Here is a 16513-nt window from a genome sequence, read left to right on the forward strand (position 1 = left end):
TCATGTACAAAGGGTACACACAAAAACGTGGCGTACGCTCTTTTTCACGGCAAAGTTCAGCTGCATCAAGAGTGAAATGACCGTGGAAATGAGCGGTGTCTCACGCCAACTTCATGGCTGGCGTAGGCTTGTTTATACAGCTGTTGATCCTTGAGCACAGATTCATACATCTGGATATTTTTGAGTGTACGCCGTGTTTCAGTAGGAAATCCATGCAAGTCGTTGTGCATGAGGCCCAGCTGACCTCATTCTTTGTGCGCATAACATTGCTAAACCTAGACCTGACCAACTGCAGCATCCCTAGATCATTTATCTGCCTCTCTTCTAACGTTGGAACCAGGTTAATCTGGACTTGTCAGACCACATGACCTTCTTCCATTGCTCCTGAGTCCAACCTTAATGCTCCCTAGCAAACCTCCTGAGTTGTTTTCTTTGCTTGATGCAGGCCGATAATCTGACCCTTCTGAAACAGATTCACATCCTTTCCAGGATACAACCTCCGACATGGTTGTTTAAGAAATGAGAAGCTACTCAGCTGAAACATCTTCATCACTGCAGTAATTATCCAATCGGAGGCTCTTAATTACTCGCTTTGTTTCATCCAGGTTGCAACTTTTTTTTTTTGGACGGGCAGTTTAAGTGTATTAAGCAACAGCAAAATTACCATGACTGCTTAAAAACGTGCAATCAATAAGCTAGGTGCTTTAAAGCTACTAGCTCACCAGTTTCCAGCATTACTGGACCAAATAGACTTTATTTAATATGATTGGGATTCCCGTTTGGATTTCTAAACATCAAGGTGTCTCTAAATGACGATATAATAATATTCCACTTTAAAATAAAGTTGTTTACGTATAAGGCTTATCATGTAGCTCCAGTCCTGATGGGTAGCAGGGTCGTGCACTTTGAAGAGGCGCTCGAAGGTAAAACTGACTCATTCAAAGTATTTTTATAAAAGTTAAATACAACTATCATTTAATATAGCGTTACATCTTTGAGCTGCCCGTTAATGTCAGCCGTTTAAGAGTATTTTATTTCAGATTTCGTCACTGGTTTGGTGAAAAGAAGAAGAAATTGTTGATTTTATTTTGTGTTCTTCTTGTTAAAAGAGTCACCTTAAATGCACTTCTGTCTTGGCAGAGATTAGTCAAGCAAGTGCTTTATGATTGTTGCACACACACACACTGATAACATGGTGTTATCAGTTGTGTCAAACTGGTCCTGGCCATGATGGGATGTTGGAACCATTGTGTTCAAACTCGAAGGTGTAAATGTTTGTTGCATGCCAACATTGTGGAACAACTGATATCAATTTAGTACTCATTATTTGGTTATTGTGGCTGAGTACTGTTTTTACACCTGGATAAGTTCAACACCAGCTCTATAAAAAATGTGATAATAATGTGTATGGTTGTTTGATAGGTTAGCCAGTTAGCCGTCTTCTGTTGAATTCTCTCTTATTTTACTCCGTCATTGGTGCTAAAGAAATCACTGTTACCCCTTTTCCACTGAGGCAGTTTGATGGCTGGTTCTGAGCCGGAGCTCAATTGAGAACCAGTTTTTATGTTTAAACTGTGAGAGAACCGGCTCCCGGCCAGGAAAACAAGTTCCAGAGCAGCACCAACTCTTTGCTGGTCTAGAACTGCAAACTGAGTACATCAGGGGCGAGAGGCGGGGTTGCCGTGAAAATGGGTGGATCCTTTCTTCTCATATGAAGTCGCTGTCCATGTAAAGCATGACGAGTAGCACGGAAGTGTTGGTAAAGTTGGATAAGTTCTCTTCTGGACCTCATGCAATTACGAAAAGCCAGGAGTAACACCTGCAAGTGTGCTACGTTGTCCGCCAACGTTGTTAATGTGAGGGAAAAGCGGTCATGTAAAAGTGACGTCATGACGTAGCTCTTCCACAGGCTCCAGCGGGTGTAAACACAAACTGGTGCCAAGTTGGTTCGCAAGTTGAACCAGCTTCGAACCAGCCCGGAACTAGAACCAGGTTCGCATTGGTGGAAAAGGGGTATCTGATGGTTTTGAAGTGCACCTCTTCACAGTCCACATGAGTGATTCTTTGATGTCTTCTCCATGGAGAAAAAAAAAAGCTAGCTGTGGTCACAAAAGTGTAGCCCTACATTGTCAATAGAGGGCGCCACTTATTGGTTATTAGTTCATGCCGTTTTTGTTAACATGTGCACACTCTAAAAGCAAATACAGGGAATATTGTGAAGTTAGGGAGTAGAGGACTCAAAGCTATGCTGATGATATTGTGAATTTTAATCCTAAAGGAATTGAAATGCTAATTTTGTTATCTTACAGTGACTTGTCAGACAGCAAGTATGGACTGAAGGCTCCATAACCACTGTAACTTCAGGGGGCATGTAGGTCTGACGTCCAAAGTCCTTTCTCAGTTTTATTTTTATGTAATTATTTTATTTGTGCATTGAAAAGATTGAGTGCATTGTTAAGAGTAAACTAAAATACAACTATATTTAATATTGTGGATTATAAAAAATATATTTATATACGTATATCCCAGTTTATTTTGTAGCAGAGAAACAGACAAGGTATACAGCTTGTGCACAAACAGACTAAACCACTGCTTGGTGGTGTTTAGATTTAAAGCATAGCATTTGCACAGAAGTATCTCATGCGAGGTCGAGATACTTCGACGTCTCCATGAAACGTCCAACCTGCTGTTGAAGCAGGAGGACGTGTGGTGGTGCTAACGATGGAGAAGTTACTGATGTTCTTGCACTGATAAAGTATTAAAATTAGTTTTTAAAAAGGTGATTTAAATGTCTCTTTAATTAGCCGACCACTGAGTAGCATAAATTCCTGTGAAGTCAAGCGTTTTTGGAATGGTTTACATATTTATGTGCACATTTTTTTTCCTGCTATTTCTCTAACTGTAATGTTTTATTGTGCAAACATAAATGAAATAGAGACTTATGGCGACCACATTTCAAACTATTCATGTACTGTAGGAGAATAATTGGTGTCTCATATAAAATGTGTGTCATGATCATAAGTAGTTCTCTGTGCAACTGATTCTTCATAACCCTCTCTACCTGATAGGCAACTATTACCAGAAAACATTCGCTGTTGTAACTTCCCAGATTTACACAGCTGTAGAGAAATGCTGTGCTAAAATAAAAAAGTAAAAGTAGTTTTAACTGTAAGAATAAAAAAGGATAAATGAGGAAGTGTGATGTAGATTTATATTTTCTTGACTTCTGTCTTTTTTTTTTATTTGACACTCCAAAAAACTTCCCACCAAGAAGACTTAAAAAAAAAGGTTTCTTCTTCCTTTGAGCAACTCTTAAAAGTTTGACAAATGTTTCACTAGATACAAAAACTTTATGGCATGGAAGATTAAATCAGCCTGACCGGTGTGTGCTGTAGTTATGTCAGAATATTAATTTTCATTTAGTTGATTTGATGCTTTTAGGCTGGACTTTGTTAATGACTGTCTTGTTTGTGTTGTTTATTTACTTTGGTTGATGAGATTGGTTACACATCTGGATACTGTAAGGTGTAGAAGTGACTGACAGCAGTGGTGTAAGTTTGAAAAGAGAAGGTAGCTGGTTACGTTTGAAGTTAAGGATGAGTTGTGGCTGGGTGCTTCTTGGAATATTGTTATTGGAGGGTTTGTAACATTCTTGCCTGATATAGCCAGGGGGCAATGGATGGAAAATTTGCCTAATGGCTAACTCTGGCATATTTACATGGATGGTGCACTGAAATGTTCATTAATAGGCATTGTCCCTTTAAATAAATAAATAAATAAAATAAAAACCAAACGAATAAATATAGGATTTCAGCTCCTTGGCCACGTGGACTCTTCTACTACAGAGCTATGCTGTTGATGTATTTGAGGTGTTGATTAACATTTCTATGGAGACAATAAAGGAGCAGTGAAGTAGTATGTGATTGGTTTGCCATGAATGTTCAATATTGATGTGAATATTTTGCAGACTTGGTTAGGAGAAGTGTTCAGTAAGTTAAAGTTATGAGGGTAGAGGTTGGTACACACACGTGGTGATGTTTAGGATCAATGTCAGAAATAGTTACGTGGCAGAAGTGGTCTTACAGGCAGGTACAGTACAAAGGTAGGGGGTCGGTCTGAAGAGGGAGGAAGTTAAATGTTTGCAATTTTTAAGCGTGGGTAGGTGTCAGATGAGTTGGTTGACAACACGTAAATATTTTTAATGAGTGAAATATTTGACTGTTTGTTGCAGGAGGATATTTTTTGTCATAAAAAATAACTTACACATGTACAGGACAAAATCTGCAAGGTGCAGGTATAACTTTGTCCACAGGGGGGCGCCAAAGTAGAAAGTTCCTCACAGGAGCTTTAAGTAAGTGAAGGAATGGTTAAGTTATGCCTAAACAGGAAGTGTAAGGCCGGTTACTCCGTCTTTATCTGACGTCTCTCAATCAACGTTCTTCCATATCATAACACGATGTCATCTAGTGGAAACATTTGTCAAACCCGTCCGTTTTCTCAACTCAGAGGATCAGTATAAACCCTCTAAGTGTTTGAAATCCACTTAGTTCATTTATCTAGTTAGGTTATGTTTCACTATGAACTGTGCATTTGGTAAAATACCTCTACATGTCCCTCCACGACGTTCACATAGTACTTCTTTAAATGATGTTTCTGTAACTTTGGATTTGATTTCTGCCGCTGTGGCTGTATGGACCCGTCACTCTGCTTAGCCGCCCTTAGTTTAGTGAGAAATTACTGTTATTGTGAATGTTTGTTTACTGTATGGATTATGCAATCACATTTGGCTGTTTTTCAAATAGCTTGTATTTCTTTTAGGCACCATTTCTGAGGACATTTAAAGGTTTCATTTTTTTGGTTGTTGTAAAACCTGACTTCACCCACTTCACAACATCACTGTTCATGTTTGCACTTTCAGGTCCCCAAATAAATTTGAGATGATCATTCAAAGAGTTGTTGAGTATTTTTTTCAAATCCTCAGGATCACAAAACTAGAATATTATGTGTTACAGATCACAGATTGCATGTACTAGTTTTATTTTATTCATTTAATCGTATGGTCTCTGGATCAAAACAAAACTAGTTGATTGGTTGATTACATGACAGAAGACATTGTAAATAGTGCCACAGTGTTTGAGTGAAAGGCTGCTGACTGAATTGTACTTTAGATAAAAACTACTAACATAAAGACATTAAGTGTCAAATGTTCCATTATTAAAAATGCATTTTTTAAGGTTTTGAGCCACTCAGCATTCAAGGATGGACAAGAAAAAGGATGAAATATAAATAATACATATATTTTTTTAAACGGTCATGCATCAAATTAATAAGGTAGACAATTTGTAAAGTAGAAACAATAACGATTAAATTAATTTTGATGAATAAAAAAAGTAAAATGTCCTTCTGAGATGTATTGAAGTAGAAGTGCAAAATAGCATCAAATAGGTAAACTGACAAGTGGTAAAAGTAAAATAAATAAAATAATAATAATAAATTAATACATTAATAAAACAATACATTAAATTAAATATAAATGTAACTAATACAAAAATAAAATATAAAACTCACGTGGTAAAAGTAATATAACACACACACACACACACACACACACACACACACACACACACACACAGGGCTACTACATTGCTGTTATAACTTTGGGAAACCCTTTTTTTGTTGTTAAAAACTAATGTGTAGAAACTGTTCTGCTCGATAGGACCACTAGAGAGAGCCAAACAACCGCAGTATACTGCACTATAACAACATCAGTGGTCCAAAGGTTGTCATAATTCTTATATAACATAACGTAAAAAATATATGGAAAAAAAAATTAAATTAAACTTAGACAAGTAAAATAAACTAAACTAAATATTTAAAAAAAAATAACTAATTTAATTTAATTTAATTAATGAAAATAAAAAATAAACTCACAAAATCCTAAAGATGTGGTACTTAACTACAGTACATAAATTAGCTCCATTATCAGACATCAATAACAAAGCAGTGAACAGTCAGGATTGAACAGTCTTACCTTCTTTCTTCTAGATCTTTCCAATCAAACTCTTCTAAAGCGGAAGCAGTCAGTTCATGGTGATGGATAAAGACCTTAAAGTGAAACACAACATGGAGATAACCGTTAAAACAGCGAATCCAAACCTGAACCAGAGAATACTGAATACAATGTTTGAATAATAATGGAGGCATGAATGTGAACCATTTACCATTTTAACAGAGACAGGAGGGAAGTGTCTTCCTGTCATCTCTATCGATGAGCAGCTCTCTATGGTGCTCGAGCCCACCCATAGAGCCCACCCTGATCTTTAGATGAAAGCTAACTTCCGCTAACAGTAGCTGCCGTTGGTACTTAAGCTAATATGACGAGTTAAACCGTTGGCCTTATTTTCCACATGAAATGAGAAGTTAAAGGTTTATTTTTTGTCTGTATGACAGAAAGAGAGAGCTAACTTTAATAGTGAGACGTTTGTCAAGTTACCAATTCCACTCTTATTCCGCAAACGACAAGACAACCGACCTGTATTTACCTAACCGGTGATTCCAAAATGGCGCTGACTTGTTTCCTCAACGCTTGTCAAACCCTACCTGGGGTTTTTTCACATCTCTATTATTCTCTCCAAAAAAATAAACTTTCATAATTTTCTATTTTTTAATTTATTTTATAGAAACTGTAATAGTATTGTATCAGTATTTTTTTTAAATGAAGCATAATTTTAATAAAGAAGAGTAATGTGTTTCTTTCTCTAGCTTCATTCAATGACTACAGTACCCAGAATGCTTTGCGTACCATTTCAATATCAATTTAAGAGTCTGTAAAAAGTGATCTTCAGATACACACACACATATGATACACACACCAGGCCACTATAATGCTTTTATAACTTTGCAAACACTTATTTTTGTTGTTATAGATTAGTGTAAATTCTGGTAGAAACTGTTCTTCTCAATAGGACCACTAGAGAGAGCCAAACAACCACAGTTTACTGCACTATAACAATATCAGGGGGCCAAATGTTGTTATAATTCTTATATAACATCATGTAAATCTGAAAAAAAAAATCAAGATTAAAAACGCCCCAGCTACACGACTCTATTTAATAAACATTTGTTAACGACGAGGTCAATTTTACTCTTATTTCTCTGAACCGCTGAGCCAGTAATTGGAAAGTCCGAGTGCCCCTGAACGCAGCAGCAGCAGCAGTGAATCACACCCTGATCACACCTGGCGTTAATCAGCTGCAGACTGGTCCTAATAGGCGGCCCTTAGGAGACGCAGCTTCAGTCCTCTGTACCCTCTGTGGGATCTGTCCTCCTAACATTCAACATGAAGGTTTCAGGACTTGTCGCTGTGTTTTTACTCCTCTGTGCTGACGGAATCAGCTCCGGGACCTCGTCTCATCCTAAACCGTCCTGCCGTTACCCCCCCTCTCAGTGGTGCAGGTCCCTGGAGATTGCAATAGCCTGCAAGGTGAGTAGATAAACATACAAGGGGAGTCTGCTTTATAAGTTTATATTCTAGCATGAGACAAGTGTAAAAAAAAAATGAATATAAGCAAAGAAAACAAAAAAAAAATTATTGCTTTTCATCTCTTTATTGGAAATATTTATTCCCTTGTCCAATAAAGTCCAAGGTGTTTAATTTAGTTTTTTCTCTGTTGAAGGATGCATGATTATAGTATTTCATATCGTTTTTGTGATCATTTTGTTGTAATAGAGATAATATAAAGCAATTCCTCTAATTTCCTTGTCTGTACTGTGCATTTAACCTTGTTTATCTACAGCTGCAATTCTCTGTTACTCATAAACACAGCTTTTATACAAACAATGAACATTATGATATTTTTCTGCCTCATGGCTCAGTCTGGAATATTTTCAGTTCAGCTCACTTCAAGGTTTCCGGCTTTAAATTAGAGTCATGCTGCAGAAATTGAACGCCAGTGGTTCTTCATGTGATTCTTAATCTGCTTAAAGATGAGAGACGCTGGAGAAACAAACCGCAGACTTTGTTTTGCTTTGAGTTTGACCCTCAGACTTTATCCTGCTGTAGACGATTAAATGCTGCAACTCAAGATTTGAATTAATACTTACATTTTGTTTCCCTTTTAGATGAAAAAAGTTCAGTATTTCATCTAATTATATGATTGCAATATGATTCATCTGACGTGCAAGTTTCATTATGATGTGACATTTGTTGTGAACATGTTTCCTCACATCTTATGAAAGTCAGGATACTTCTGCAGCTTCTCACTACTTCATTAAAAAGCTGTTAGTAGCATATTTTCTCGTGAATAATGCACTCAGCTGTGTTACAATGCATGTAAAGAAAGAAAAGAAAAGACTCTTATTTTGAAATTTAGCATCCTCTTGGAAAATTAAGATCTTGTCCACTCTTGATGGGTAAAATATATCCCTCCTTTTCATGGCATATTCGTGGGAGTAAAAGGGAATAGTGGTCTCTATGGAAGAGGATTAGGGCCACTTGAAGAAAAATAGGTGCAGTATTTTTTTTGTATTTATTCTAAGATTAAAGTCATAATTCTGACTTTTTTTCTCCCTGAATGTCAGAAAAAAACCTCCAGAAATAAAAAAAATATTGCACCTTCATTTTTTTTTCAGTGGCCTTAATTCTCTTCTTTAGGTCTCAACTCAAATATGTGTTGAAATCTAGAAATATCTCTGTTTGTGGTTCAGGTTCAGAAGCAGTGCATGGAAGTAAACGCAACCAGACCGAACCAGTCCGTCCCTCCAGTGTCCGTCACCCTGTACTACGAGAGTCTGTGTCCAGCATGCAGAGTCTTCATCACACAGCAGCTCTTCCCCACATGGACCATGCTGCAGGACATCATGACTGTCACTCTGGTGCCATACGGGAACGCAAAGGTACTCTCACCCTGTTCTCTACAGACCGGTTTTAAAGAACTGAAGGTAATCTGTCTTTCTCTCTTGCAGGAGATTCCGTCTGCAAACTCTCCGTTCACCTGTCAGCACGGAGACCCTGAGTGCAGAGGGAACGTGATAGAGGTTTGTGAGTTTTAACACCTTAAACAGAAGTCTGTTAGAATAAGATGATTTATTGATTTGATCTGATCCTCAGGCCTGCATCATCCATTTAACCGGACACTCAGCATTTCAGATCGTCTACTGCATGGAGTCGTCTGCAGATGTTCTTACTGCTGCCAAACCTGTGAGTATCAACAAGATGGACAGCTGTTCTTTAATTTGTCTTTGAAGGTTCTCGGTCATCCAGGTCATGGTAATCTAAAGCTTGATCTGTAAGGCAACTGGACTGGTCGAAATCTAAATGTCCTTTAATTTATTGTACAGGTCACGACTCCTCTTGATGAATTTTCTTTTGTACTGGACAAAACAAATAATTCACAGAAATGTCTTTTAATAAAAACATTCTAAGCTGCGTTCAGAAAATTGCAGAAAAATGTGTTTTTAAAATTCTGGAAAAGAACGCAAAGTAAAAAGTTGTAAATCAATCAATTAGACTTTATTTGTAAAGCACTTTTCATATAACAATATAGTTACAAAAAATGCTTTACATAGAAATAATAATGGTAGTAATAAAATAGAAAAATAATAATGAAAACATATCATTTAATGAGGAAACACTGGAGATAAAATAAGATGTTAAAACTCAAGATAATAAATTAAACTCGCCAGAATAGTATCAATTAATAAAACACTAAAAATTCAAAGCAGTAAAAGAGACTGAGATGCTACACTAAATGTAAATACAGAATAAAATATTAAAATATGGAGATTTAACCCATAAAATCACTGGAATAAGGTCAAATTAATAACTAACTAAATAAATAATCAACAATAAATTACAAAATAAATACAAATTATACATAATTTACACATGACAATATGTGTCTATAACAATTCAAAATAAAACAGAATATGACTTTAAAATTGACTCAAATTTGATAATAAAAAAAAAAAAGAGAGAAAACAAGACTCGGTTAAAAGTGAGACTAGAGGGCCGCTGGTGGCTTAGCGGTCTAAGCGCCCCTCATATAGAGGCTACAGTCCTCGTCGCAGAGATCGCCGTCGGTTTGACTCCCGGATGGTCGACCATTTGCTGCATGTCCTCCCACACTCTCTACTCCCCACATTTCCTGTCTCTCCTCAGCTGTACTATCATTAAAGGCAAAAATGCCCAAAAAACACAACTTAAAAAAAAAGTGAGACTAGAAAGGCAGGTCTAATTACGTAGGTCATAATTACCCGTGTGTGTGTGTGTGTGTGTGTGTGTTTGCTGTCTCAGTGTCTGCAGCTGTACGCTCCGTCCGTCTCCTGGTCCAGCGTCGACTCGTGTGTGAAGAAAGGTCTTGGAAACCAGCTGATGCACGCCAACGCTGCCATGACCAGAGCTCTGAGTCCCGCGCACACACACGTCCCCTGGGTCACGTTTAACGGGGTAACACACTGAAGGCTTCAGGGGCTAAGGGTCTGAGAGGGAAACTGTTTTTTGAAGAAGTTCAGGAAAAAAGATGGAAAATCAAAATGTCTACTCACAGATTTAAAGATGGTGATCTTTTGTTTCAGGAGTACACAGAAGAGAATGAGGACAAGGCAATGTCGTCCCTGTTTCGTTTGGTGTGTCAGCTCTACAAGGTTTGTTTGTTTTCTTTTACAAGTCATGAAACTCTCTGACTGAATCACAATATCCTCCCTGAACCCTAAACCCAGTTCTACAGTTTGAGCCCTTACAGCCTCCTGCCCTCGATCACGGTCCAGGTGAGGTCAATGAAGTCAAGAAGGGCTCAGGGTTCAGGGTTTAGGGAGGATGTTGAGGTTTTGGGACCTAAGAGGTGTCATCACAGGGAGGAAAATGTTGGTTAAAGTTATCATATGATGTTACTGTAACCGTGTGTGTGTGTGTGTGTGTTGTGTTGTGTTTTCAGGGGGTGAAGCCTCCAGTGTGCACCGGAGCCACAGTCAAACTGAACAGAGGCTTCAGCTGAACACAGAGAAATCACACCAACTAACATCTTCATCTTATAACCAACATGTGGACGCTGAATCATCAGGTGTTTGTACTCGCCTCACATAAAGCTCTTCATTGACCTCCCATTTAACACATGTACTTTATAACCACACAAGTAATAAACACTGAAATGACGTGAACACACACATTCGTACTTTTCAGTTTAATTTATTGGCACCCTGAACTCCTCCAGACTCTTTTGGCTTCAAATGAGGAACAAAAATAAATTTCTCTGACAGAAACATCGGAGTGACGGATGTATACATTCTTCTTATACTTGATTTTTCGGCTCCAGAACATAAAAAATCAAACATCCTATGTTACAGTACTTCGTGTCTTGAAGAATAAATATCTGGTATAGAGGTTTCGCACGACACAGAGCTGAGGGAACGAGACGGCGTGAACATCATGGAGGCGGAATCAGAGCGACACAGAGACGCAGACGCTGCCGCTCGTCCGCGCGGGAACACAGTTTGTTTGGAGTCGTTAAAGAGCCGCTGTGCTGCGTTAACATGCTAACACGTCAGAGCTGAGGGGAAATTAAAGATACGGTTAATTGCTTCATGTGATGAAAATGCCATGCCTCAGGATGGAGGAGTGGAACTGGAAATGTAAACTGATTCTTCTCAAGCATCACTGCGGCGTGGTTTTTATCCCAGGCCGGAGGATGAAACTACACCTTTTATTTTTTAATGTATAAACTATATTTTCTTTTGAATAACAGCGACTTAAGGACGTCTGTCTCAGCTCTGTTATGAAGATGATTCCAGCAAAGAACAGAAAAAGCTTCGAGAGACTAAAGAATAAAAATGAAGCCTAATTTGTGGCTGTTTGTAAAATTAAAGGGGGTTATTTTTGGGCTATTTAAGTAAAAAACAAACCTATCATGAGACTTTAATTTCATCAGCTTGTATCTGCCTTGTGTTCCAGTACAATGTTCAGCCTGCAGGGGGAGCTAGAGGAAAGGTTTTAGAATTGTCAACACATTGTGCTGCTGAGGTTTTCATGGCATTTTCAAGATGTATTGAATTGAAAAACGGCAAATATATATAAAAAAAGTGAACTTGAATATTGCTGCTTCTACAGTAAGATGCATTATTTGCTTTGTGTTTAGAACAAACTTGTAGTTCCTGTTTTTTTCTCAGTCTTGGCATGTTAAAAACAGCAGAATGGTCCTTTAACAACACGCTGGATCAATCCTATCACATGTAAGGCTGCTCAATAAAGCTTACTAGCTTAGTTAATGAAATACTGAAGGACTAGTGTTCTCTACGACTGCTGAACCAGGAAGTGCGTCATCATCATCTCGTGTAGTGGTCGTTGCTTCCTGGTCTCTCTACCTTTAGTGACGGAGACAAACACTGAACATGTACTCGGTACAGAAAGAGTCCTGAAAACTACACACATTCTCAAGTCTTAGCTATTTGTTTATGAAAGGAGGAACGGCTGATCAGAGGTCTAATAAACGCTCTTCTTAAATACTGTCTACACGTATCATCGGTAAAAACTAACACTATAAAGTCTGAGACTTTGATACAATCATCAGGTTAAAATCTCTAGTGTAAAAATGTACAGCATCGGAGGCTGGCAGGTGTTTGTGTGTTTTGAACACTTATGGCACACAGTTATCCCAGTCGAGCACTTCCTGTTTGAACCAGACTGAAGCCTGGAGGGAAACAACCTCTTTAGTTTGTCATGTTAGGATCTGTGCTCCGCTTCATCTCCACGTCAGCGCCGGCTGGCAGGGCGGGAAGCTAACACCACGGTGTGATGTTTGGAATTATAAGATCTCTACTGTGCGGATATAAAAAACAGGTCCTGTGTAAAAGTAGAAAGTAAAGAGTAAGGCTCAGATTCACTTCAGTTTGAAGAAGTAAGAGGTGATCCTAAAACGTGAGCCTGTCCTTCATCTAGATTTTAAAGACTCTGATATTCAGAGAGAGGAGAACGTCACATTCGTTTGCTCTTGAGGTAAAGAAATACTCAGAGTGTCTCCAGAGGTGCCAAAAGTTTCTTAAATACTCGCTTACTTTAAGGCGTACAGTTCAGCTGCTTCATGAAGGACACAGCAGCTTTGAGCTCTCTGCAGGAATCTCCTCAGATTATTTACCAGTAAAACATTTTACTTGTTGCCTTGTACGGAAAGGATTAGAGCCACTGGAATAAAAGATTAAGGTGCATTATATTTTTTTAATTCTGGGATTCAAATCAGAACCCTGAGATTAAAGTCAGAGCTCTGAGATTAAAGCCTGAACTCTGAGATTAAAGTTGGAACTCTGAGATTAAAGTCTGAACTCTGAGATTAAAGTTGGAACTCTGAGAAAAAGTCTGAACTCTGAGATTAAAGTCTGAACTCTGAGATTAAAGTTGGAACTCTGAGAAAAAGTCTGAATTCTGAGATTAAAGTCTGAACTCTGAGATTAAAGTCTGAACTCTGAGATTAAAGTTGGAACTCTGAGAAAAAGTCTGAACTCTGAGATTAAAGTTGGAACTCTAAGATTAAGGTCTGAATTCTGAGATTAAAGTCTGAACTCTGAGATTAAAAGTCCGAACTCTGAAATTGAAGTCCGAACTCTGAGATTTAAGTCAGAGCTCTGAGATTAAAGTAAGAACTCTGCAATTAAAGTTCAAATTCTTAGATTAAAAACCCAAAATCTGAGATTAAAGTCTGTATTCTGAGAAAAATTCAGTGTGATCTCAGAATTAAAAAAATATATATTTCACCTTAATTTCTTTTCCCAGTTGCCCTGACTCTCTTCCAGTGGCCCTGATCCTGTCATCCAAATACTGTGACTTCCTGGTCCTAAAGTAATTCTAGTCACCTCATGAGATAAAAAGGTTTCCTTACATGAACACCTTTCCTAAAGGTTCGAGTAAAGGAGAATTAAAACAGTTTGTTCTAACTTTAGCGTCCACGATGAACTGAGATCATATTCCTTTTTATTTTACCCGCATCCTGATAGTTTGTTGGTGATTTAAAGCATCATAACAGGATCACTTTACTCTCTTTAACTTTAACATTCTCCAAACAACATCAAGTAGAGACTTTTATAATTCCAACTTCCTCTCATCACCACAAGGTTTTTTATTTTGGTGTCATCAAAGAAGATTAGTTTGTGAAATCCTGGCCGGGAAGTTTCCTGCCCTGCCTTCTGGTTCTTGTGTCTGTATGTGTGATGTCCTGTGTGTGTGTGTGTGTGTGTGTGTGTGTGAGGCCTACAGTGAGTGAAGCCCTTTGTGTGACTGAAGAGCTGAAGGGCAGAGACGGTAAAGTGCTACTGCGGACCGGAGGCACCCTGATAAAAAAATGCTTTTGAAGCACATAAACACGACGAGACCAGCAAACGTACGACCAATCAAATCCACTAAAACAACGACACCGTTAAAAATCATCTCAGGTAAAAAAATAAACTAATCATACAGGTGGTGTCTTTTGGGTTTAACGTCTTCATTGTTTCGTCTCTGCACTGCTACACGCTGGTTTAAATACACATTATTCGATTGCTTCATTTGCCAAATTTTCATTTAAAGGGTTAAAAGTGGAGACACGCAGGAGAAACAAAGACGCAGGTGTCTCTTGTTTGGAGGTAAATCAAACAGGAAAGACAGTTTGGGGTCGGGGTCAGAGGTCAGGGGTACCCACTACATCCGTGCTACATTAGATTTATGTTCTCTTCATACCCTGAGGTTAAGGTCCATCCATTGTCTCGCTGCTCATTTACATCATGTATTTGGCAGAAATGATTAAAACTCACATCATTCTTAAACAAACAAACATAAAGTCATACTCACTCATCCCAACCAGACTTGGTAATTTCATATCCTTAATTAAAACTATGGTGCAAAATAATTTCCAAGACCCTGTCGAATCACAGCGCTCCTCATTCACGGCACACGTCTGAATGTCACGAGCTGTTATTTAGGAGGAAGACGTTTCCTTCACCTCTCCTTGTTTTACTTCCCAGTTTAAAATGCAGCGGTCTTTGTCTGGGACGCTCCAAAGTGAAGCTACAACAAAGCAGGACGGGACACAGGAGGCCGATCAGGCACCCGGAGGGAGGCTAAAAGGATCGGTCTCATAGAATATAAAATCAGAGCGGGTGTCTCCAGTGTAAAGGGACTGTAGTGATTTTACAGACTTTGTTGTTGGAGGCCTGCCCCGCCCTCGTCTCACTCCATCCAGCACCGTGTCTCTGGGGCGGGGCAGGTTGTGCTGGTCGTTACGTTCCCAGGCGCAGACAGGCCAACCCGTCGCCCTCCTTGTTCATGTCTCTGTCCCTGTCCCTGTCGGCGCCCTCTTGTCCCGGGGAGGCCAGCGTCCTGTGGGGTTGTAGTCTCCGCACAGACATGCTAGCTAGGCTCAGGGCCCGGGACGGGTGCGGCGAGGGGGGACGGTACCTGCTAGTGCGGGGGTCCGGGGACAAGGAAGGGGAGGAGGAGTCTTGGTGCCTCTCCCCACCCGACTGGGACTCTTCCTCTAAGGGGCTCTCCAGCTCAGACTCCACATCCTCATCCTCATCCTCCTCTTCTTCCTCCAGAGTGAGTTCAAACTGGAACTTATCTGCCACTCCGCCCCCGCCCGACGAGATGGTCCCTCCTGCTCCCAAAGTGGTGTCTCCTCCTGGTGTCGTCCCCGTGTGGTGCTCCTCCGGGCTGGAGGGCGAGGGGCTGCGGGGGATCATGCTCTGGTACCACTCCCTGTTGTCCTCCAGCGTGTCCAGGATGTCCTGAGCGTCAGGGTGCACCAAGTCGGCCCACGTCTCCCACAGAGGGTGGACGATGTAGTCTATGAAGCCCACCTAGTCAGAAAATTATTTTAGAGATGACAATAAAATATATACAATGTAATAAACAATAATCTGTTCCTTTAAGTTTGTTAATGATGGAGTTACTGTATGTCTACACTAACATCAAACCACAACAACAGGTTACACCATGCAGCACTGCTCAGAGTCATCACAGTCTCATGGTTAAAGCCTCAGACTCCATCAATCTCAGTGGAGGAATAAAATTAAGAACAGGTTCTATATGGAGAGCATCACTGCGACTTTAAGGTTAAAAAATGATCTTTTTAAGATGAGGTGGGCACCTGTTGCTTCCTCTCTTTTCAGTTGACTTTCTGATGGAGTTATTTGTGATATACAGTGCATTATAATTATTATTTAATTTGATTCATTATTAAAAAAAAATATTTTTTTATTTTAAATTGATTGGAACTATCTATACTACTTTTCTATTATTCTAAATATTATTTGAAATTATTTTCATTTTTTAATTTAACTTATTTATTTTGATTTATTTATTTGATATTTTATTTTGATATATTTGTTTATTTATTTTGAATGTATTTATTTATTGATTTTGTATTTAAATTAGATTTTTATTTTTAAATTTTGACTTTTCTCTTTCAAACTAATTTTTTATTTTATTTTATTGATGAATTTATTTATTTAGATTTTATTTAGATTTATTTATTTGATATTTTATTTTGATATA

The 16513-nt window shown here is 38.7% G+C and overlaps 2 protein-coding genes and 1 long non-coding RNA gene across 7 annotated transcripts in view; 1 reads left to right on the plus strand and 2 right to left on the minus strand.

Annotated features, from left to right (window-relative positions):
- The window catches only part of LOC117830934, a 33502-nt gene extending 26923 nt beyond the window's left edge, over positions 1–6579 (minus strand). For 2 of the 3 annotated variants that reach the window (XR_004634869.1, XR_004634867.1), the window contains exons 1-2: positions 6222–6526; positions 6032–6105 (exon numbers count right to left, since the gene is read on the minus strand). This is a non-coding gene — a long non-coding RNA (uncharacterized LOC117830934). The other variant, XR_004634868.1, reaches the window with a different exon arrangement.
- Positions 6580–7212: 633 nt separating this feature from the next.
- Positions 7213–11165, plus strand: LOC117829583 (gamma-interferon-inducible lysosomal thiol reductase-like). The gene is made up of 7 exons (XM_034707158.1): positions 7213–7483; positions 8707–8895; positions 8965–9036; positions 9110–9199; positions 10295–10447; positions 10576–10644; positions 10935–11165. The coding sequence occupies exons 1-7, from the start codon at positions 7340–7342 to the stop codon at positions 10992–10994; spliced, it is 777 nt and encodes a 258-aa protein (XP_034563049.1). The 5' UTR covers positions 7213–7339; the 3' UTR covers positions 10995–11165.
- LOC117829568 (cAMP-specific 3',5'-cyclic phosphodiesterase 4D-like) overlaps positions 9494–16513 on the minus strand; it is a 131577-nt gene continuing 124557 nt past the window's right edge. For 2 of the 3 annotated variants that reach the window (XM_034707143.1, XM_034707150.1), the window contains one exon: positions 9494–15816. In XM_034707143.1, coding sequence (XP_034563034.1) covers positions 15238–15816 — 579 coding nt within the window. In that variant the 3' untranslated portion in view covers positions 9494–15237. The remainder of the gene's footprint in view (positions 15817–16513) is intronic. The other variant, XM_034707134.1, reaches the window with a different exon arrangement.

Source organism: Notolabrus celidotus, chromosome 2, assembly GCF_009762535.1.
Source record: "Notolabrus celidotus isolate fNotCel1 chromosome 2, fNotCel1.pri, whole genome shotgun sequence".
Lineage (NCBI taxonomy): Eukaryota > Metazoa > Chordata > Actinopteri > Labriformes > Labridae > Notolabrus > Notolabrus celidotus.